Source organism: Pelobates fuscus, chromosome 1 (genome assembly GCF_036172605.1).
Source record: "Pelobates fuscus isolate aPelFus1 chromosome 1, aPelFus1.pri, whole genome shotgun sequence".
NCBI lineage: Eukaryota > Metazoa > Chordata > Amphibia > Anura > Pelobatidae > Pelobates > Pelobates fuscus.
This window is the reverse complement of record NC_086317.1, coordinates 21,657,615-21,682,700: the sequence shown is the minus strand read 5'-3', so window position 1 is coordinate 21,682,700 and position 25,086 is coordinate 21,657,615. Positions and strand designations below refer to the sequence as shown.

General features: G+C 43.9%; 1 protein-coding gene across 1 annotated transcript in view; it reads left to right on the top strand.

The window, feature by feature from the left end:
• The first annotated feature begins 212 nt into the window (after positions 1-212).
• RCSD1 (RCSD domain containing 1) overlaps positions 213-25,086 on the top strand; it is an 89,063-nt gene continuing 64,189 nt past the window's right edge. The window contains exon 1 of the mRNA XM_063446549.1: positions 213-487. Within this exon, the coding sequence (XP_063302619.1) occupies positions 482-487 (6 nt within the window). The 5' untranslated portion in view covers positions 213-481. The remainder of the gene's footprint in view (positions 488-25,086) is intronic.

Here is a 25,086-nt window from a genome sequence, read left to right as displayed (position 1 = left end):
TGACGTGACAGTCACATTTCACTTTCCATCAGTTTGAACTTTACTACTATTTGCTCGAAATAGTTTCAACAGAGTTTGGCAAAAGTAAAAAAAAAAAAAAAAAAACTGGGGCGGAGAAAATAAAAAGATTAGGAGGAAATAGATGCATCGTGTCCCCATGTATGGGCAGTTCAGTGGCTGCTGTTTCTTTTTTTTCCTCTGTCTCTCCCTCTCACCCCCTCGACTCAGCTCTGTACTCTGGGACATACAGTATCTGTTTAGATTTGAGTCTAAATTTAAACACTGATTGCCTCCCCTCCCCTCCTTCCTGCTCTCTCCAGTTTAGCAGGACTAGGTGGTGAAGAGGCTCCTTACTGAGACCTGTGTGGTAACCCCCTGGGTCAATAAGAGCAATCTGAAAGAGGAACCTACAAGGCATTAGCCCACTGGCACAGAAACGTTTAAACTTTTCTGCAGAGAAGACTTTGTCGAGATCAAAGCCATGGAGGTAATGAATTCTGTTTTTTTATTTTGTTTTGTTTTTTCGTTGGTTAATGTTATAGTGAAAGAGAGAGGATAATTTTTTTCACTGCAGTCATAAAATAACGTGTTCTTTTTAAAATACAGTTCTATGTCTCTTGTAATCTCTGTAAGGGTTCTGAAGGTAGTTGTGGTTTGGCGCGATGGCGGTTTATTTCTGCGATGTGCTCACCGGGTGACAAAAGTGATACCTACGATTCCGCTTTTTTATCAGGAAATTAAACGTGTTATAGATAATAAATATTTAAAAAGTCTGATATTATATTACGTGAGACATTATTGAAGTTTATTTTTCCAAATGCTTTATTCAACAGACAGCGAATTGGTGTGAATTATCTGAAACTGAATTTTAAAATTTATACCATATGGGTACCACAAATTTTACATTTTGCCTGTCAGTTGACAATGTAATCCACTGATTAGGGAATAACATTCTAAATGTAATAACTAAATGTTATGTTATTTTTTTTAAATGTACACACATTTGATTAATTCATTTGTTTAAATAACTGGATGCGATTCACTCATAACACCTTTAATAAGGATGAAATTTGCCCTCTGGTACAAAGTAATTATAGTGTTTGTTTTATGGCATGAAACAGGAGGATGCTTGATGTATAAAACACAGCCTTGAGCCACAGGGTCCCATAGTTTGGAGTCTAAAATATAATTGGTGCAGCAGGTGGAAATCCCAGGGACCCAATGACATAATTGGACCCGTAGCACGGTGCCACATGAAAATGCAACATATTTCAGTGTTGACACTAACGAGGAAGGACCCAAGCCTATTACTGCCCTAGTGCCTCGTACTATATAGTGATGTTTGCATTTACCTTTCTATGCATTCCTGAAATGTTTGCAGGAGCTTAAGGAAGTGATGCATCTATCTAGTCAGGTAATTAGCACTTTTCTTGGCCCTGCTGTGCCAGTGAGCATGTAGTGGGTTATCTCTGATATATGACGGAATTAGCCACAAGACAATGTAGGCTTCTGCGTGAGCCCTGTGTTAGTTATTTAGGACCATGCTTACTCGCTGCATCTCTTGCAGTCAGAGTAGTTAAAGTGTTCAATGATACGGGGCTGATGGACAGGGGCTGATGTACAGTGATACATTGCGTTCAGATTATGAAGATGGAGAGGATATCCTAAATAACTCGTTCATTTTGATTTTGGAAATAGGTAAAACAACTACAGATCACTTGGCATCCAGATTTGAGAATGTTAGTGTATTTGTGTCTGTATGTATGGTTGCATTTATATAATGCTAATGCATCACCTCTTTTATACTGTTAATGAGAGTACAGGGAAGGGTGGCCATATTGGAGTATGCATGTTCTGGCCTGCAGAGCTTACACTCTACTAGAAAGGGCTGCCAATGTGGTGTTAAATAATTATATAACCCATTGAGTGTCAGGATGATAAGTGAAAGAGATTCTCAGTGCTCTGGCATTAAATATATTTAACATCCATCGCCCTGCATGGTACAAGGCAACATGTTATTGTAATAAATGTAACAGCCAACCCCAATATAACCGCGATGACAGGAAAGATTTATGAGTTAAAGCATTGGATTTGTAAGAGGCCTGTACGCTGGAAAATGCTTAATTTTCACATTTCGCCACATGCTACACACCAGCTTCTTTTTCTCAAACAAACAGCTAAGACAGGTAAATGGCACCTAGGGCCTACCTAACCCTAGTGCTAGTAGGTAGTTTGTCAAAGGATTGGCACTTCTTTTTTATGGGGTGATAAACCCTTGAAACCCCAAGGAAATTTAGGAGGATTTAGGCTGTGATTGTGGAATGGATTTATACTACTAGTTACAGGTCCTTTTTGGTGTTTCTAACATCTACATGAGAGATAAGATTTAACCAACTCCGATTGTTTATTAGACGACTAACTGGGCTAAGTGTGATTTAATACTTCTAATGCCGTCACGGATACAATGACATTATTCCTGCATTGAGTCTAAATTACACAGTGCATTGTGCAGTGGCATATTGATCAGATTCACTGGGAGCCCTTGCCAATATGTTAGAGTTAGCCAATACAGGGGGCAGAACCAATTACCCGTACCAACTGATTTTGTAACACTCACAATATTTCAGGTAGAATACAATGAACTGCATGCTTGTAATAAAAGGTATTTTATATATGCTGCTGAAAATACACCAACTCAGCCTGTACCATAGAGTGAAAAAAACACACATACATTGCAGGAAATAAATTAAATCAAATAAATAAAAAATCCTTCTGGAATACCATCCAAATGTGTGTGTAGGCCATCTTTTGAGGAGAGTTAATAGTTTATGTCTATTTGGACACCATCCAGATATATCCACTTTCCCCCAAAAGTCCATATTCCATAGTTACATAGTTACATAGTTATATAGCTAAAAAGAGACTTGCGTCCATCAAGTTCAGCCTTCCTCACATATGTTTTTGCTGTTGATCCAAAAGAAGGCAAAAAAAAAAGCGCTTCCAATTTTGCAACAAACTAGGAAAAAAATCTTTCTTGACCCCAAAATAGCAGTCAGATGTCTCCTTGAATCAAGAGCTATTACCCCACTAATTAGAAATTATATCCCGGTATGTTATGTTTTTGCAAGTATTTATCCAATTGCAGTTTAAACATCTGTATGGACATTTCATGGGCTCTTTTACATGTGAGTATAATTTAATCCATATTCACATATATAATATCTTGTAGAACTAAATAAGATATGCGCGAGAAAATGTAGACAAGGATCAGATATACAACCAGTTGATAAATAAGAATATGCTAATTGATCATATATGTAAAATATGTCAAATAGTTACTATGTCCGTGCATATCATAGATATATCGGTAGAAAACATTTAATTTATACTCTTCATAAAGTCTACTTCTGCTTGTATTTCAGTACGTACATCAGCTGTTCTTAATCTTTTTTCAGGACCCACATTATGTACATGGCATTAATATGATGACCCACCACAAATTAAAATCTAATAATAATTTGATGTCCTTGTGTCCAGGGGGCATTGGGGAAGGCTGTGCCGCTGTAATCAATATAACATGTCAAAATCAAATAACATGCGAACCAATTGTGACTTCCATCTCAAAAGTAGAACCATTTATGAGTTCCATCTGAGGAGTTAAAAATGACCGACATACATACCTGCTCTTATCTGTATCAATATCATTCTACCCTTACTTTAACATCTATTCTCTATAATGAGGAGAGGAGATTGCAACAGAATTGTTCTGTCTATTCTTTTTTTTTTTATATACATGTATTAATTGAAGATTCAAACGAAAACCACCAAACACTTATTTCAAAACGATTTTGTTTTGTTTATTTGGTTTTATTTGCCATTTACCAAAAAAGTAATGTTAGAGTATTTATACGCATGCATACATACAGGCAGGATATTATTGTTTGGTATATCCCATTATCTAAGCCAAAACAGGAAGTAAGAGAATGTACAAATGCTCAATACCATGCCCTTCAAATATACCGACATATGCCTTTAGTAAAATTGTGTCACTGCAGAGAGAACCTATATTATTGGCATATCAGACGGAAATCATTCAGATAAGCAGTCCAGATCCAAAATGCCCACTGGTTCTCCAGTGTCTGGATTAGCTGTTGTGCCAAAATCTAATTTGCTATTACTAAACATCTTTGTAACCCACTGGCATTAGAATGATTGGGTAATATATAGCTGGCACATACACACATACAGTGCTTCATCACTGACCCCACGACATATCTGACGGCTTACAATGTAAACTGTGTGTAACAGCTACAGTCACACTATTACACATGGACACACCTTGATGGGCACATAGAGACTGACACCTAAACCTGCACTGTGATGAATACCCATACGACATCTATAAACACATAGGACAGCAGCACACAGCTGCAAACCTTCTGACAATAGGAGGCTGAAGAGAGAGTCTCCGGGAGGTTCTGATATGAGGCCACTGGAAGATGAGAAATCCTTGGTGGGCTTCTAAAACAAGCTGGGTCCTTGCAAGCCACAGGAGAGTGAGAGATGAGGTTCTGATTAAGATATGGGGTCATTATGGGTCTCTTGATAAAGAGTTGGAGCTGCACAGGCCAATGAGGGAGAGAGCCATGCTGGGTCTTTGATATGAATCTTGGTATCCACAGGCTAATTGAGAGTGCAGACCCTAGGGCCTTGGTAAGGCTTTGATAAAGATCTAGAGTAGCACAGTCTCCTCAAAAGGTATTGTATTGTATGGTGTGTTGGTAAGGCTTTGATTTTGAGCAAGAATAGCACAGTTCCTCATGGGTACAGGGTGTTGGTAAGGTTTTGATATGAAGCTAGAGTAACACAGTCTCCTGGAAGGTACAGGAGTGGACTTTAGAAAAGCTTTGATTTGGAGCTTGGTATCCACAGGCCAATGCAGAGTGAGAAGGCAAGGTTCTGCTGTAGGACCAGGACAGTGCCGGCTCCTGAAGGCTGAGTGGGCTGTGGGGATTTACGTATATGGCACTGGGGACCTCTATGTCAATGGATGGAGAAAGCCATAATTTAAAAATCTATCGGGTCGGAGGCAGCGATGTGGGCCCAGCAATGACGGTTCAGTCACAGAGGGAGAATATAAAATACATACAACACCCCAAAATAAACAGAACATTTTCAACCCTATTATCATTTTGTATTGATAAACTTTCAACATACTGCGTCATAGAATATGTAGAACATACCCTATTACTATTACTACGATTGTGGATTTTAAGGATCCATCACATAGGGAGCTACACAGTATCAACATATTGATAGTGGCCCAATATAAAACATGATAATGATATGTCAGGTTAAATGAGCTTGACTGGGGGGGGGGGGCATATAATCAAAACCTACGCTAAAAATGGAGGCCTAGCGTGGGATTATAAAAGCTTATATGGCAGTGATTCCTATCCCTTCCACCATCTCCCCGGTTTCCTTTCTGGAAGGTGTGCAGGCATCTCTGTAAAGACATCTAGAGGCTGGGAAGTGCTCTGGTCCCGAGGAATATTTGATAGTTGTTAAATTCGGATATATGAGCCATGCTGAGCAGGCATGATGTGCCCAGAGAGAGCATCTGCTACTGAATTCAAGGCATGAAATGAGCAAGCAAGTGCATTCACTGTATTGTATGGTAGTAATTCCTTTCATTGTATTGTATGGTGTGGTTGGAATGTATGGTAGTAATTCCTTTCATTGTATTGTATGGTGTGGTTGGAATGTATGGTAGTAATTCCTTTCATTGTATTGTATAGTGTGGTTAGATTGTATGGTAGTAATTCCTTTCATTGTATTGTATGGTGTGGTTGGAATGTATGGTAGTAATTCCTTTCATTGTATTGTATGGTGTGGTTGGAATGTATGGTAGTAATTCCTTTCATTGTATTGTATAGTGTGGTTAGATTGTATGGTAGTAATTCTTTTCATTGTAGTGTATGGTGTGGTTGGAATGTATGGTAGTAATTCCTTTCATTGTATTGTACGGTGTGGTTGGAATGTATGGTAGTAATTCCTTTCATTGTATTGTATGGTGTGGTTAGATTGTATGGTAGTAATTCTTTTCATTGTAGTGTATGGTGTGGTTGGAATGTATGGTAGTAATTCCTTTTATTGTATTGTATGGTATGGTCGGATTGTATGGTAGTAATTCCTTTCATTGTATTGTATGACGTGGTTGGATTGTATGGTAGTAATTAGAGATGTCCCGAACAGTTCGCCGGGAACTGTTCGCCGGCAAACATAGCTTGTTCGCGGTCGCCACGGCGGGCGAACATATGCGATGTTCGGTCCGCCCCCTATTCGTCATGTAGGTGGGAGGATCTGGGAGGGAGGGTCTGCTGCTGATTGGCTGGAATGTGTCTGCTGACTGTGAGGTACAGGGTCAAAGTTTACTCAATGATGACGAATAGGGGGCGGACCGAACATCGCATATGTTCGCCCGCCGCAGCAACCGCGAACAAGCTATGTTCGCCAGCGAATAGTTCCCAGCGAACTGTTCGGGACATCTCTAGTAGTAATTCCTTTCATTGTATTGTATGGTGTGGTTAGATTGTATGGTAGTAATTCCTTTAATTGTATTACTGGGAGTATTGTTGCAGTGGAGCTCTGTTATACACTCAGAGACATTACTGGGAGTATTGTTGCAGTGGAGCTCTGTCATACACATTACTGGGAGTATTGTTGCTGTGGAGCTCTGTCATACACATTACTGGGAGTATTGTTGCAGTGGAGCTCTGTTATACACTCAGAGACATAAACAATATGGAAATCTTAGAAAATAGGGACATTGGGAGAGTAAAGAGGGACAGAGGGAATTGACCTCAAAATAGGGACTGTCCCTCCTTAATAGGGACCGTTGAGAGGTATGGTATCAGAAGGGAAGTTGGATTAGTGTGTAAAGCTGTTTGAGCAGCAGGAGTCCAGTTTCTCTTCTCTTGGCAGCATCATTAACATGTGAGTGATGGGCACAGCAGCTAGGACCGAGATTGTGAACTGCAGCTAATTAGTGGGCAGAGGGGAACGATAAGGTGAGACGAGGGAGCAGCTTAGGACGGTCCAGGCAATATTTGGGAAATTTAGCTAAGCAGCAGAAAAAGCTAGTAGGAGGTATGGTTATGGCGGAGGGGCATACATTAGCAATTTTTAGATAGATATGCCAAATTATACACTAGTTAAAACACATCAAGTTCTAATATTGGCCTGGCTGAGAGTGATAACAATTACAGTCCAGAATTCTATCTATACATTGTGCTAGCAGGTTTGCTAACAAATGTATAGATCGAGCAAAGCACAATATTTGGAAATAGGTCTTTATCCCACCTGTCAATCAATTCTTCTGCATAGACTCGGTGCCAAAGAATTCGGTGACAGGAAGAGCAGGTGAGACATTCCAGAGGTGGCCCTTCAGCTCTCCACGCATAGCAACCACAGCACGTGTTTTAAACAGGCATCGCGTTCAGACTTTATTTAGCGTTTCTGCAGGTACACTTAGCAATGGATGCAATTTTAATTGCAGGTATTTTTTGTTTAGCTTTCTTAAACCAGAGCATGGTATATGATCCAAAAGGATGAAGAGGAACAGAACCCACCCACGGACTTTCGACCTGTTTGTAATATCAGCTGGTTCTGATCTGGAAGTTGAAGTCTCTCTGAGAGCATATAGTTAGGTGCTCTATAAATTGTGGTGGGACAGCATGGTCCCCACTCCCCTTAAACATGAGATTTATCATGTTTGGTCTAACCACAATTTCTTTTTTGTATATACACTAAATGTCCAGAGGCCAGATAAGCTATAAACTAGAATCATGTTGGGGGGCGGGGCCTGACCGCCATGCTGACCGGTCGCATGGCCCTGAGGCTCCAACTAATTTTACCTCCAACCGATAAAAAGCATGGGCATGCCGCCGAAAACTGGAAGGAATAGCCCACATAAGCATGCAGGAGAGGGCTGGCACCACCGCAGACCCCGAGATCGGGAGTTTCGGGGCCCCAGAGGTACGAGACTTCAGAGCCTGCGGCCTACCTGGGGAAGACGCGGGGCAGACGGCCGCTGCCCTACTCAAAAGCCTGGTCGCCATGCCACAACCCTGCAGCGCGACTCACAGGCCCCGGTCCCCCCCCCCTTGGGCCGGGGGGGTCATCCTGGCCCCCACTGGAGGGAGCTCAGGCGGCACAGCAGGATGCCTGAGCGCGTGTACAAGGCCTGCAACACCGGGCGCAAGTACACACATCGCCGGCGTGCAAGAAGAGTACCCGAGTCCTGTCTCCTCACTACAAGGGAACACAGCAGCAGAGCCTTGCCACACACCACGGCAAACTCCCAGCCTACCTGACTCGCATACCCAGGATCTGGACCTGGTCTCCTGGTCTTGAGCCCTCTGAGGACGCTCCTCGAACCGCAGCCCCAGGCACACACCATCAGCCAGGCATCCCGTTACCGGCCAGAACTGGTACCGGAACTGGAGGCACGAGCGGTCGCTCAAGCAGAGACTGGGGCTGTCGGAGTGGAGCATACCAGACCAGCCCTCGAATCAAGCCTCCGTTCACAGCAACATCAGGCTGGAGAAGGGTGAGCCACGAGACACAGCAAGCCTACTGCATAAGCAGCTCAGCAACACCATGCAGAAGACAGCATGATCCCTCCGGTGAGAACTCAGTGGAGCCTAACACTTGGCATTTCTGATTACAGCCTATTACTCAGTCTGACTCATGAACGATTCCACACAGAATCAACAGCGACACCCCACCTGCATTTGCCGACACATACCTACACAAGCAAGCATTCATCACTCCAGCTAAGGACTGTCCTCCCCCTGCTCTCTCTTGGTCAGCTACATGGTCAGCCAGCATATAATATACCTTTTGCACGGAGAAGTGAGGGGACTATCACTTACAAGCAGTGTAATGGTACGGAGCGGTAACTCGGCGGACAATTGATCCTGTCTGTTTAGCATAAATAATACTATCTATGCAGCATACGCCTCCTGTCTTTACCTTCTATGACCTGCTATCACTCCTCTCATAAATAACACTGTCTTTCTTCAGTCTAGGTCTAGATTTTCGGCAGCGCTATACATTGCTTATCAGATCAATGCTAAGTAGGAATTCCATGTGTTATCTTTATTTTTATTTTATTTTTTCACACTATGTTTAGGCTTATCTGTCAGACCTCAGCGGCAATATCTCTGAATGCCATCTGCATAGTGTACCTAATGTTAACTAACTCTAGCTTCACTTAGCTTGTAATCTAATCTACCATGCTTAACAAAACTAAATGTGCAGAATACTCGAATGCCTTGTAACTTGGAAATGTCTAATTAACTGCCTGATTAGTGCTGTTGGGGCATTGAAAGATGCTATGTAAAACATGTGCACACAAAAATAAAGAATTATAAAAAAAAAAAAAAAAAAAAACTAGAATCATGTTCTGAACGGACTTCCGCATTGAATTATAAGAGCATACAATGTCTAGCCAGATTAGCACAAATTCTAATGACTTCCCGAACCATCTCCATCCACATTATCATGGGCCATTCTGTCTGAGACTTTATAACAGTGTGGGAAAATACTCATTACAACAGAGCAGATCCCATCTTGGAATCAATCAGTTGAAACTTCATAAATAAAAAATACAAAAATATATAATAAAGATAAATGTGAAATTCTTGCCAAATCTTCCAGTTTTAGCTGCTTCTGCGATATGCACTCATTAAACAAGGAATTGATTTAGATGCTCATTGAATGTTGTGTAACCATGCTATGGAAAGGTCCCAGAATAGCCCACCGTGACCACTTCTTCAGCAATACTCTCTAAAGTGAGTGTCTCTCTTTGGCCATCTAATATTTTGCAACATATTTATGAAATATGAAATTCATTTTACAGAACAGAAGGAAAGAATAAACAATTTTGCTTCAAGTAGGACTCAACAAGGATGAAGCCAAGACATGTTATGATTGCAGAGGAGGCGACGCATCAGAGATGTAGAGTTGAGCAATCAGGTTTATTAATCAAAGTGGTTATTTGGACTTCTAAACCATCACATGACCTCACATAGAAATGTGCCGACGGCTTCAAGTCAAACTTTTTTTCCCCCACAAAAAGGAAACAAAAAACAATATTTATTTTAACACTCTACCTCTAAAACCTAAGTCGGGATAAACAGACTATATATTTTTTGCTCTTGAATATAATGATTTTTTTATGAATACTTATATAAGTCTTATGGGGCTATTTACAAAAAATAATTTACATATTTGCATACAATTATTGAGCAAGGTATCGGCCATACCTACTGGTCAGTCATAGCTGAGCTCTCGCCTTACTGCTTTCACGGGTTATTCCCCTGCCGTTCAGACAGCTAGTATTCCATTTAATCTTCCCGGAGTTACAAAAAGTAGCCAAATGTGAAAGTCTAACAGCGTTATTTGCTATAGTGAGAATTCAAAGTGAATTTTCACTTTTAGGCCAAAGTTGAATTAAAGAATTTTTTCAGTTTGACTATTTCGGACTTACATTTGAAAATCTTTTTCAATTCACTTAGAATTCTCATTTTAGTAAATAACCTTGTAAGATTGTGTCCAATTACAACAGGGTAATATTAGAAGAAAGCACCGGTTTACAGCACCGATTTGATGGATTATGAACGTGTCGGCCACACTGGCGCACAGTGCTACAGTTAAAGAGACCCTTTAGTCACCAGAACAACTACAGCTTATTGAATTTGTTCTGGTGAGTAGAAACATTACCTTCAGAGAAAATGCAGTGTTTACATTACAGCCTAGTGATAACTTCACTGGCCACTCCTCAGATGGCTGCTAGAGATCCTTCCTGGGTCATGGCTGCCTAAAATGCATCCAAACATTCAGTGTCTCCTTCCTCTGCATGCAGTCTCTGAACTTTCCTCATAGAGATTCATTGATTCAATTCATCTCTATGAGGAGATTCTGATTGGCCAGAGCTGTGTTTGACTTGTGCTGGCTCTGCCCCTGATCTGCCTCCTTCACAGTCTCATCCAGTCCTATGGGGAATCACTGTGATTGGCTCAGAACAACACTTCTGATGATGTCAGCAGACAGCTTGCAGGCAGACAGGGGCAGAGCCAGCAGCTTCAAGCTTGAATACAAGTAAGAGTTTACTATATTTAGGGTGGCAAGAGAGGGCCAGGGGGGCCAGATGGTGGTTTTAACCCTATAGGTTCAGGAATACATGTTTGTGTTCCTGACCCTATAGTGCTCTTTTAAGTTATGTTCCTTCATGGGCAAAATGAGTGCTTCGAAAAGCGACCTGTATCAAAAGTTAAGAGTTAAGAGTAATTCAGAGTGTCTGTATTCCACTTACCCGAACAAATATTTTGGATATATAATAAGGAAGTTGAAAGTGCATGATCTGATGTTCCGAACTCAGGGGATGGCGTCCTTTAATACATAGAGGGTAACTCTGTGTGTAATGTGTAGGCAGGGGTAAAGTTAGCTATCTAGGGTGCTTTCATTTCACTAATGTTTTCGTTTATTTTAAATAATTTGTTTTGTTCAATAAGCCCAAAAAATGAAACATCTGGGTTTTTACAGCAAAAAAAACCCCAACAAAAATGCCACCCAACAACAAAGTTTAAATCAAACTATAGATTGTGCCAATCACATTTGAGTATCCTTTAGATTGCGCAGGGACAATGTGAAAATTGCTTTCAAACTGCACTAATGCCAGCTCCCTGGATTAATTGATAAATAATATGCATATCCTTGTTTACTCCTCGCTCTGACTGTTCTGTTTTTATTACTGGAGAGAGGATCTGGTTTTTATTTCCGAAGTCTGCTTTATTTAATCTTAGCCCAGCTGCACAGACACCAATGCCAAATACAGCATGACCTTATCTGTCTTTTAATGGGAAATAATGAAACAATAGCTCGATACAGCCACAGTTATTTATTTTATTATTGAACATTAAAGGGGATTTCTACAGTAAATTAATTAGGGTTAATACAAGGAAAATTAGTAAGACGAAGCATGTACTGCTAGCTTTTTATTGATTTATTTGATAAATGTCAGTTTTACTTACGAAGAGAACTAAGGATAAATAAATACCACTAGGAGTGAATAATTGATACGAGATTCCGTAGAACGTTTTAATAAGAGCTTGTATGGTTATAATTGTCCATTTTGGAAATACTATAGCAAATATCTGTCAGGCAGAATATGTTAACAGATACAAAATAAAAAGGACTAAAACTATGAATTATATTTTTTATATCTTCATTTAACAAGTGAATGAGCAATCAAAAGTTCAATCATTATAATTTAATGGAAATGTAGATTTATTTTTTTTTCCCTTCAAATTAATCTTTAATTTCTGGCCTTTACATATTGCTGTGAGATGTGATAATATAGTCATGCCAAAATCAGGATGCCTAGAATAGGGACCAGCAGCAACAAATGTTATTTCCAGTATATGCCCAGGTACACGTCCGCCTATTGGTGACATTGGGCGAGGGTTGATGGTGAGTATGTAAACAGTGTTTCTATGCAAAATCGCTGCTCGATCCATACAGTGATTTACTTCACTTGTACCAGAGATACATTTTGTGGTATTATACCACCCCCTTTAACCCCTTAAGGACCAAACTTCTGGAATAAAAGGGAATCATGACATGTCACACATGTCATGTGTCCTTAAGGGGTTAAAGTATTATATAACAATGCATGCAATAAGACATTGCCAAGTAAAACAGTTTTCCTAGGTGGGCACTTCAATTCAGTATGACTTTTCCCTTTTCCCGTCGATAAACTACAAAAAGGCGACTGGTTCACAAATAATATGTAGAATGATGCCCCATAGTTTAGTAGTTAGTAAATATGTGTCACGGAAAGCAAATTGTATCCGTAACCCCTAGTGGTAGAAGATAGCAGACACTCCTTATACATCATAAATCATCAGGGTATTCACCAAGTGAGAATTCAATGGGAATTTCAAATTTCAGGCCAAATTAACTGAACTGGAAGCATAGCTGAGTTAGAGACTGTTTCCTGTTATTACCTTGAATTTAAAATTCTCATTAAATCCACTCGGAATTCTTAATTTAGTTTATTACCCTGTGGGATTTTTCAGGTAGATTTAGTCCCTTGCGTGGAATACTTCTAGTTTGGATATTTTGAGTTTACATCTGAAATTCACTCTGAATTCTCAGTTTGGTGATCGGCCCTGACGCTGTTTTATTGACCAAAGAGTGAATTGTTGGAAATTCAACCAGAATTTTAAAGTTTAGGCAACTCTTCCAAACTGGAAAAAAGAATCTCAAAGTCAGCTATGTTTTTTTTTTTTTTCAATTCTTTATTTTTGTTGTGCTTGTTATAGGTAACAACCTACATATCGCTCCGCTGCGCCCCAACAACTGCAGCGGGGTTTGACCAACATAAAGCATTAACATGGTTAAAACAGTTTTTTTTTTTTTTTTGTGTCAATCTTTCTTTTATTGAGGCAATTGAGTTGGGATACAGAAAAAAGAAAAGGGAAATGTGCAATTTTAGATACATGTTAGGGAAATCACAGCTGTAAATAACATTTCCTAGATACCAGCGCCTCATTTTTATGGGTTATTAAAACGTAAACATGCTGAACTGTTTTGCTTAGTACTTTTTTATGTATTTAGTAGATAGGTTAATGGCTTATACGTAACTGCATAGTAATAACATAAAACAAAACTTGGGTATATCTGTAGCCTGGTATGGAGACTAACCAGTGGAGACGAGACTACAGGTTTCCTTTCATGCTTATGTTAGTGCAAGGTCAACTAGTATTTAGCGCACAGTTATGTTGCTGCCTTAAGGTCTGCGTGTGTGTTACAGGGGTCTCAGGGGATGTGGCTGGCTGATGGTCGAGCTTGTTCTAGTCTGTGGCCAGGCCTCACTCTATGTGTATCCTAAGCAATTAGGCATAGGTACATAAAGCCGACATAGGGAACTATGTCATCTGGTTTCTTTGCTAACAGGCATCTGTGGCTCACAGAAACAAGAAAGTATCCCTTCTCTGTGCTAAATTGGGTGAAACATACAAGGTCAATACATTATAAACATATTATAACAGGGCAGGCTACAGTGGCTTACGGAACATGCTTTAAAGACCGCCAGTTCATCATGGCACCGTCTGGCGGCAACCAGTTAAAGATGCATTCGGGTATGTGGAGTGCAGCACGGGCAGTCCCGATGGTGTTCCCTGCAGCTCACAGCCGGGAGTGTCTGCGAGCTGGTCTCGCGGGTCAGTCTATCCATTTTCATCCGATACCTCTGCGGGGTGGTATGGTAGCTTGTATTTGCAGTATCCCCAGGGGTAGTGCGAGGGGGATGTGTTGGGAGGCCGCCATCCAGCCCCAGGTCATTGGGAAGGCCAGCACCTGTATGCCACAGACTCAGTGACTTTTTGAGGCCGGGTCTACCCCATTGTGGGCGTCCTGGAAAACCCGGGTGTTCTGCCGCTGCCAGCGGCGGTCGGGCTTCCGGCGTTGTGGTCGGTGCCTTGGAGTGAGTCTCCGCTTGGCCTTCGGCCTAGGATGGCTGCCGGTATGGGAGTCGGTTGCGGTTCCATGTGGTGTGCCTGTGCACGGCCCCCTCTCTCCCGACATCCCTCGCCTATCCGTCTGTTCCTCAGAGGTAGGGTGTTTCACCTTATTGCGTTGTTCCAGGCTGTCCCAACAGCGCTGGAAGATCTTGTCTAGGCGCACAGTATAGTGCTCCATTGAGGTGAGCTGCACACCAGTAGCTTGTGGCATTATGGGTTCAGGTCGCATGGGCTCGTCCGCCATCTTGCTTCTGCTGCCGCCTGTGATGCTTGGTCGAGTTGGAGCCGCCAAGAATGACTGTGCTTCATGCCGCGGGTCAGCGGAGACCGGGATGACCCCCACTGGTCCATGGGGGGGGTGCATGCTTGGGCGTGTTGCGGCTATCAGACGCAGGGGAGCGGCCGCCCCCCCTCCCCCATGCCAGCCACGTGAGGAGGCTGCAAGGGCCGATACGGAGATTCTGTCCGGGTGTGCTGCATGAGTGGTGTCTCCAGGTAGGTCCCGGTTCTGAGTGCCATGTCAGGGGCAGTGTTCGTCCCTTCTATAGTTAAATAGGTGGTTTTCCAGCTTTGTTTGGTCGTTTGGTGCGGGAGCCCCAAGGAGACACGTCCGCTCGGTTCTGCAGTCAGGCCCCGCCCCCCGGTTAAAACTGTTTTTATTTTTTTTATTTTTTTTTATTCTTTATTTTTGTTTCACAATGCTCATTTAACACATGGAAAATGCAAACTGAACATGTATAAGATGCAAACATATGTGGTATACACATCAAAAAATATCATGCATTGTGAAATATTTTTTTTTTTTTAAAAGATGAGGTACAGACAGAGTAAAAATTTGAGTGGTCTCAGTGGCAACCTTGTTGTCGGCTGTCTATTGGTTTCATGTATGTGTGCCACTAAGAGGGGGTCATCCCCAGTGCTGTGGTATCCTAGTGATGTATGTCAGGTCTGTCGTGGGGGTGAGTGGGGGGGGGGGGATCGTAAAATTGAGCCCATTGCTCCCTTGCAGGCCCAGTCTCACAGGTTAGGCCCTTTGTGTTTCGTATGTACATAGTGTCCGGTGAGGTATGAAACGTGTCTAGTCGCAGCTTGGGAGTCGTGTGTATGGTGCGAGTGCTAGGGTGTAGGTCGGGTTTGTGCGTGGTGTGTCTTGCTTCCAGGAATGTCAGTAAGTTGTGGTGGTGGGTAGTCCTTCCCCAGGAGGGGGTAAATGGTGCAGTGTTTATCACCCTCAGGGTATGTCCTTCAAGGTGGTACAGCGGGTCCATGCGCTTTCCGTGCATGTCTGGGTGTGAACTCTGGGACGTCGGCTGGGTTCATTTGCGACAGGCTTCGTCCTCCCTGGCGTGGCGGTGTCAGTATGCCCAGGGTGGTAAGTAGTGAGTCAAGCTCCTGGGCGCTGGTTACTCTGTGTGTGGTCCCACCGTGGGAGAAGATGACCGCTCTTGGGGATCCCCACTTATACGGTATATTCTTGTTTCTCAGGTGCTGTAGGCTCGGCTGCAACTCCTTTCTCCATGCAAGGGTGGTCCTGGTTAGGTCCGGGAAAATTGACAGCGTAGATCCTTCAAAGATCAGAGGTGTTTTCCCTCGGAGCGCCGTAAGGGTCAGTGCCTTGTGTTGGAGCGATTGGAATCTAACTATTAGATCCATGGATGCGGTGTCAGGGGCTCTGGGAGGTTTTGGGAGCCGGAACATACCGTCGAGCTGTACGGCTTTCGCTTGTTTGGGCGGCAGGACGGTATTTAAAAGGCGTCTAAGGAAATGTGGTGCCTCTACGGTCCCCACTGAGTCAGGGATGCCCCTGATTTTCAAGTTGTGCCCCCTGCGGCGGTCCTCCATTGCGTCCAGCCTATCTGTGGAGGCTTTCAGGTTGCGCTGGAGGTCGGCAAATTGTTGTTCCACCGCTGTTAGCCTTGTATCTTGGGCTCCGGTGATTTCTTCCAGCTTGGTGGTTTTAGAGCTTACCGCGTCTATGGCCGTTTTGTAGTGGGCCATATCGGCCGCGATTTGTTTCCTCAGCTCGCTCAGCATATGTTGGAGCAGGTCCGCCGTTACCGGGTCTCCCGGCTTCGAGGTGGCCTTGGCAGGCTCCGATGGTTTGTTAGCCGTGGCTCCTATGTCCAGGTCGGCAGTAAAATCATCCGAGGAGTAGGAGTATAGGTCGTCCACCGACGCCATTTTGTCCCATGCGGCCTTGGCCGTGCCGCGGAACATATCTGCGATATCTCGGCTCGTGGGGACTTTATCTGTCCTGTTTTTTTTTGTTTTTTTGCCCATGACGCCTCAGTGTACCACTGGTAAGAGGGTTGTTCAAGGTTGAGGGTCTTCTCCACCTTTTAGGGTGCAAATTCTCTGGATGAGATACGGAGCTCAGGGTTCTGCGACCAACCAGTTCCCTAGCTGGCTCCGCCCCCCCGTTAAAACAGTTTTTACTGTAATTGTCTTGCACAGTTTTTTAAATTGTTTGAACGTGTGTGTTTTAGTGTATCAAGGATGGTTTGTAGAGGTGACTGCGAGCGTGTGGTGTAGGATTGCGTGGTATTAAATCTAGATCGGTGTTAGGGATGTGTCGGTTCGGGCTGTTCAGTATAGAGCTATCCTATGATAGTGTGTAGTGTGGTTGTGGAGGGTGGGTAAACTGGCCCGCCTTAGGTGGCACCCCTTAAGTGGCGGTGGGGGGGTAAGATGGCCTGTGTGGGGCCGAGCACTTATCATGCAGTGCCCATTTTCCAATAGCTGTAAGTCCTCCATGGGGGACTCTCATGTGTGTAGTGCGGTAACATATTTAGTTATGAGCAACTTGTTACAGTTTCTCGCATTATACTTTGCAACTTTGCAAGTGGGTATACAGTCTTTCAGGAGTTCAGGTCCCTGGGTGGGCGGCCGCGCCAGCGGCAGGCACAAACGGGTTTGCTCAGGAGTGGTTCCAGGTATGAGAGTTCGCCTGTCTGTCGTCGGTCCTTTCGTGAGGCGGTAGACCCAGTGCCGTGAGGAGAGTTGGGGCTTCTGACAGCGATGAGAGTTTGTGTGCGGTCTCTTTGTGGTTTACTACCAGTAGCCTGGGGGACATCCAACGGTATTTGATACCTGCTGATCTCAACTTGGTTGTGAGAGGTTGTAGGGATCTCCGCCACTGCAGGGTGGACCTTGTGAGGTCCTGGTAGAAGGTGAGGTTAGCGCCTTCGAAGGTGAGTGGCGTCTTGCCCTGCAGCGCTGACCAGATGGCGATTTTGTCTTGTGAGTGTGAGTATCGCACTATGGCGTCTTGTACTGCCGTTGCTGGGGCCCCGCTGAACTTAGGCAGGCGGTATGTTCCATCCAGAGTGACTTTTTTGGCCTGTGCGGCCGGCAAGATGGTGGCCACCAGTCGCCTCACATAGTAGGGGAGTTCTTCTGGGGTTACTGAGTCCGGTATGCCCCTTATCTTAAGATGATTTCTTCTTGACCTATCATCCAGTGTGGCTAGATGTATGGAGAGTGCTTGTTGCATGGTTTGTAGGTGGTGGACGGTTTCTTGTACAGTGTTCATGCCTTGTTAAAGGTCAGCAATGTCCCCCTCTGCTGTATTCACTCTGTCATTGACTCTCTGCATATCTGCCTTGATGGCTGCCACGTTAGCTGCCAGTAGGTTTTTGATTTCTCCCACCAAGTTTTGGAAGTCCCTTTGGGTGACTGGAGCTGACCCGTCCCCTGCAGCCAGTGTGGTGGGTCCTGTGTGAAGCTGGACGGGCTGTGTATGAGTCTCAGTCTGCGGAGGACTCTCTGGTGTTTCCGCGGCTCTGTTGTTTCCAGGCGACGCCATTTTAGGAGATGGCTGCCGCTGGAGCATATGCTCGATTTTCTGTGCCCCTGATGGTGTGTGTGGGGGCGATTTTTGGGATCTGCGTCCCATCTCGGCCTCTGTTGTAGCCTGCCGTGCCGGCCCCTGCTCTCCCGACGTACCCGGTGGTGTGAAGGCGCCAAACAGAGCCGCCAAGCCCAGGCTCTGGGTAGCGTGGTAGGCCCTGGTCTTCCGCTTTTTCTTTGGCGCTTTGGCCGCTTGGAAGAACGGCATATGGCATGTCGGGCTCGTGTCCTCGGTGCTCTCGGGTGAGTCGCTTGTTCGTGTGGGTATTTTAGGGAAATTTTGGGTTTTTTTCTTCTCGTTTGTATCGGTGCTACTGCGACTTGCGTCCGCTCCGGTTCAGGCGCAAGCTCCGCCCCCCCGTCAGCTATGTTTTTAACCTGGCTATTCCGAAATTAAATTTGTTAATTTAAAGTTCACTCGTAATTCATTTTGCAATCCCAGTAATTCACAGTTTAGAGAATAACTCTTACAATGTTCATGTAGCCAAGCGCAGACATGATTGTGGTCAGTGGTAAATGAAAGCACGGTATCTATCCTTTATGTGTTTGCTGGGCCCAGCAGATATTAAATATCCGTAATCAGAGCTGCTGTGTGTTATTTCTGTCCCCGATAGCACATGGACATTTTTCCTGAACACTCTCGTTCTAGCTGGAGACTGGTGATAAATAAGGAGTGTTGAGTCACTGTTACTGTAAATGTTTTCTAAGTAATACATTTATCTAACACGCTGTAGAACCCTCTAATATGATCCCACTGTGCGTTATTGGGGAGAGGTCTAACAGCTGCAATTATTTTGGCTCAATGTGTACTTGCCCTTGATCCCATGTACAGAGCAAACACTGGCAGAAACAAACCAACAAGTGACGTTTTAGCAGTCTATTCACTACGACACGGCTCCCCACAAATATCATTAGAATACAACCACTCATTAAAGGAACACTATAGGGTCAGGAACACAAACATGTATTCCTGACCCTATAGTGTTAAACCCACCGTTTAGGTGGCTTGCCCCCCCCTTGGTCACCTTAAGAGGAATTAAAACGTACCTTATTTCTAGCGCAGCGGGAGTCCGCTGGCGCTGGCTCCGCCCCTGATTTGCCTCCTTGGTGACTTCATCAGAATTGCCAATTTTTTGATAAAATCGCCAAAGAGGCTGGATGGTGGCGGGGCCAAATACCGTTTTGTCCAATCAGCACCTCCTTATCGAGATGCATTGAATCAATGCATCTCTATGAGTAAAATTCAGCATCTCAATAAAAAGCGGGGAGGCGCAGGCCATCTGAGGAGTGGCCACTTGGAGATGTCCCTGGAGGACAATGTAAACACTGCCTTTTCTCTGAAGGTAGTGTTTGCATGAAAATACCTGAAGGGAATGATTATAGACACCAGAACAAATGCATTAAGCTGTAGTTGTTCTGGCGACTATAGTATCCCTTTTATTCTCTTTAAGGAGGTAGCTATAGTATTAGGTTGATTGTTATTCCAGCAACAGCTAAGTTATAGTTAAATGAAAAACAACTTTGTCAAAAATAAAAAAAATGGTTAAAAAGCAAAACAAAAAGGGTTCATATTTAGGAAATGCTACCTTTAGATTACTTTAGATTACTAAAATTCCACACTGATCTACCAATGGTGATAACCAACATCATCACTCTCAGCCAGCCGATATTGTCCAGGCCAGGTGAAAGTGATACTGATCCTGTAATATTGTTAATTCTGATTTAACAATGCAGTCGAAATTGGGGCGGTGCGCGGTTGCGTGGTCTCGTGGAGACCCCTTGGTTTGATTCAAACCGTTCTCAAACAGCTCAATATTAAAAGATAGAATGGTGATAGGGGACTCTTGGCAACCGAGCAACTACAACAAACTTTGGTGGCTAGCTTGCTTAGAATACCCCTTCGAACTTGAATGAAAAATAAAAAAGTCCTAACTGCTGAGAGTTTGTTTTATAGATGAATCCATTCAATGATCTTTATTCACACTACACGTCACAGGTTCAAAGAATGGCTGATATTAAGCGAAATATCCTCTTTGTGGCAGTCTTTTTAATTGTCTCTTTGTTTTAGTGTATTGTATATAACTTTATTAGTTTAACTAGAATGTATGGTGTTCTATACTGTTTGCATAATAACCCGATTTTGCACACTATAGTTTGCATCTGATAAAATGTTGCAATTCTTGTATTTTCGATTATTTGTCTTAATGTTGCCATATTCAAATATTTGTCTTACACAATTCCCAGCAGCCCATTTCTTGTAGTTCTGTTTTACTGTAGACGTAATCGGCTAGAATTCTTTGTACATGCTTGTGGGCAGAGGAAAGACTATGTGTATTCCTTAAACACAAGCGAGGCCTCATCTATCCATCAACAGATTGTAATCTGCAACAACAACGTAATCTACTCGTAAATACTTCTTTAATGATTGTTATACAATTTTCTTGAACGTTTACCATCCCTGCTTCTGTACAATTTCCTTCGTTACTTTTTATTTTTTTTCAAAAATTTTTGTTCACCCCCATTTACATGTTATTTACACACAATAATCTTTGTGGTTGACTGGAATTAAGAGCAAAAAAGTCACGTAGGAGCCTGGGTAATCAAGCTCCCAGGAGGTTCCAGCTATGTATTGCAAAACACGTCTTAAACCGTACAGACTAGAGCAAACAGAAATGAATTCCCAATAAATACAACATTGTATATGTGATCGTCAGAATTACAGCTGCTGTAATGCCACCCGGATCCTTAACACCAGAAGGATGGGACTATAAAACATGAATAAGTAGAGTAACATAGTACAAAGGGGCATTTAATCAATTTCAACAGCCTGGCTTTTAATGGGGAGACTGATTTAACATGGTCTTTTGTTTTAATGACATTTCAACCATAAATCTATTCCACACCTAGCCCATAGAATCTAACCCGGGATATTGGGAATCGAATTTAGGATATGGGAATCTAATTTGTGATATAAGAATCTAGCTTGGGATAAGGGAATCTAACTCGGGATATGGGAATTTAATTTGGGATATAAGAATCTAGCTCTGGATATGAGAATCTAACTCGCGATTAGTGATGTCGCGAACACAAAATTTTTGGTTCACGAACGGCGGACGCGAACTTCCGCAAACGTTCGCGAACCGGCGAACCGGGCGAACCGCCATAGACTTCAATGGGCAGGCGAATTTAAAACCCACAGGGACTCTTTCTGGCCACAATAGTGATGGAAAAGTTGTTTCAAGGGGACTAACACCTGGACTGTGGCATGCCGGAGGGGGATCCATGGCAAAACTCCCATGGAAAATTACATAGTTGATGCAGAGTCTGATTTTAATCCATAAAGGGCATAAATCACCTAACATTCCTAAATCACAATGGATATGGATTGACACCTGACATATGACATATTGACACCTTGACATATGGATTGACACCTGTCCTCAGAAACCCTGATACACACTGACACAGAGCAGAGTAGGGACTGTTCCCCCTACATAGGGTCACTTGGCAGATATGGATTGACACCTATCCTAAGGATCCCTGATACACACTGACACAGAGCAGAATAGGGACTGTTCCCCCTACATAGGGTCACTTGGCAGATATGGATTGCCACCTATCCTAAGGATCCCTGATACACACTGACACATAGCAGAATAGGGACTGTTCCCCCTACATAGGGTCACTTGGCAGATATGGATTGACACCTATCCTAAGGATCCCTGATACACACTGACACAGAGCAGAATAGGGACTGTTCCCCCTACATAGGGTCACTTGGCAGATATGGATTGACACCTATCCTAAGGATCCCTGATGCACACTGACACAGAGCAGAATAGGGACTGTTCCCCCTACATAGGGTCACTTGGCAGATATGGATTGACACCTGTCCTCAGGGACCCTGATACACACTGGGGGGGACCTACTGTCCTCCCCCTGCCCCCACCCCTGCGTGGTGGGTGGGGGCCATAAAAATAATGAGGGGGGGACCTACTGTCCTCCCCCCGGCCCCCACCCTGCATGGTGGGTGGGGGCCATAAATCACAATGGGGGAGGACCTACTGTCCTCCCCCTGCCCCCACCCCTGCGCGGTGGGTGAGGGCCATAAAAATAATGAGGGGGGACCTCCTGTTCTTCCCCCCGGCCCCCACCCCTGCGCGGTGGGTGTGGGCCATTAATCACAATGGGGGAGGACCTACTGTCCTCCCCCCGCCCCCACCCCTGCGCAGTGGGTGGGGGCCATAAAAATAATGAGGGGGGGGACCTACTGTCCTCCCCCCTGGCCCCCACCCCTGCGCGGTGGGTGGGGGCCATAAATCATAATGGGGGGAGGACCTACTGTCCTCCCCCCGCCGCCACCCCTGCACGGTGGGTGGGGGCCATAAAAATAATGAGGGGGGACCTACTGTCCTCCCCCCTGGCCCCCACCCCTGCGCGGTGGGTGGGGGCCATAAATCACAATGGGGGGAGGACCTACTGTCCTCCCCCCGCCGCCACCCCTGCATGGTGGGTGGGGGCCATAAAAATAATGAGGGGGGGACCTACTGTCCTTCCCCTGGCCCCCACCCCTGCGCGGTGGGTGGGGGCCAGAAAAACAATGTGGGGGGGACCTACTGTCCTCCCCCCCCTGGCCCCCACCCCTGAGCGGTGGGTGGGGGCCCTAAAAAAACAATAAGGGGGGACCTACTATCCCCCCCAGCCCCCACCCCTACCGTGTTTCCCCGAAAATAAGACCTACCCCGAAAATAAGCCCTAGCTGAATTTTCGGGGTGGGCTGCAATATAAGCCCTACCCCGAAAATAAGACCTAGGCATTTTACCTTTGCGGCCCAGCGGGACTTCCTTCTTCTATGAGGAGGAGGAGCGTTGCGGGCCGCGGCATCGCGCAGCGTGATGACGACGTGCGCAGCGTGATGATGACGTGGAATTTTTCCACGCTGTGTAAAATGACAAAGAGAACTTTGATTGGTGGGCTTGGAATCTAACCAATCAGAGTGTTCTGTGTCATTTTACACAGCGTGGGAAAGTTCTTTGGAATTTTCCCACGCTGTGTAAAATGACAAAGAGAACTCTGATTGGTGGGCTTGGAATCTAACCAATCAGAGTGCTCTGTGTCATTTTACACAGCGTGGGAAAGTTCCAAAGAACTTTCCCACGCTGTGTAAAATGACATGTTCGCCAGGAACTATTCGCGAGCGAACCGTTCGGGACATCACTACTCGCGATATGAGAATTTAACTTTGAATATGAGAATCTAAATCAGGATATGAGAATCTAGCTCGGGATATGAGAATCTAACTCGGGATATGGGAATATGTGGGAGCACAATGCTGCCACTTGATTGTTTGGGGGCCCTCAGTATTTACTAATAGCTCATCCACAGCACATGGGTGAGGTGATAGCGGGCACTATAAAGCTGGTCTTTTGATAGCTTTAAGTAGTAGACAACAATTAGGAGATAAAGTGTAAATCACAGGAAATATTTGGAATTCGGTATCATTATTCACCAGAAGGTGATTTCTATAGTTATGACATTGGGCCATTGTGTTGTTCTATGACTTTCACAAATGTTATAGCTCATTGTACGCCTGGGTTATAACCATCAAACACTGTATTAGAGGTGATGCTTGCTCCACACTAACGGAGAGGCGATTATATACACCCCTAGTTCAACCTAAGTTTGGCGGCTGATAGCATTCAGCTAATCTACCTGCAATCAGGAATTCATCTGCAAATACTACAAGACACTGGTCCAGGCAAGTAAGCCAAATTTCGAAAGACTGCTGGTAAGAAAGAAAGAAACAAACAAACCATTGGGAGGGGTAATGCCCATGCTACCATTGCAGGGGAAGTCCCATATTTGAAGCAGAAGTCTGACTAGTATTGCTATATAAATCCCAAAGGAGACCATGGTTAGATCTGAAATTCCATTGACATACATTAATAAAATAGCCAAGAAATAACAAATAACACCCAAATCCATGCTTCGTAGAAGGTGCTAAACGTCCAGAAACAGATAAGCTTAGTAATGTCAGGTCAGTATCAAATAAAAAAAATTTAATTGGAGCGCTCCTTTTGATATGCGGATTATGCATTGTGGTTTATTTATGACCTTTGTAAAAAGTTTCCGTTCTACAGAGGGCACCTGTTAATGCCGGTTGGTACAAATTATTCTTGCAGAGGATGTGCCCTGTTGGTGGGTTCTATTTTAAGAACTCGATTGAAAGAGATGAGCTCACTCACTGACTTTCGATGGTGCATTGTATGCGATAGCAACATTATTTGTCTGATAATTTCTTCACTTCCTGCACTCCAGATGTTTCCTCCAAAAATAGGAAGAGCTGGGCTTAACACTTGCAAGAGGCACATAGTGCACATTGACAACCTTTCTAGAGCATTCCAAGCACTTTCAACCGTTCTAGAGCATTTATGCTCAACTTTAAGTTTTTTTAATGAATTTAAGACAAGTCACCTGAGGGAGCAATCACCAGGATGAATAATTTGAAGAGGTGAACTGTGCAAACACTGTTTGCAACATAGAAATATCACCAAGAGATGCACATAATTTAATAGCCACTTAAGCAGTGGGAAACTCGAAGATTTGTGGTCCCTAGGGACAATGGAAAAATGGTGCACTTATTTAG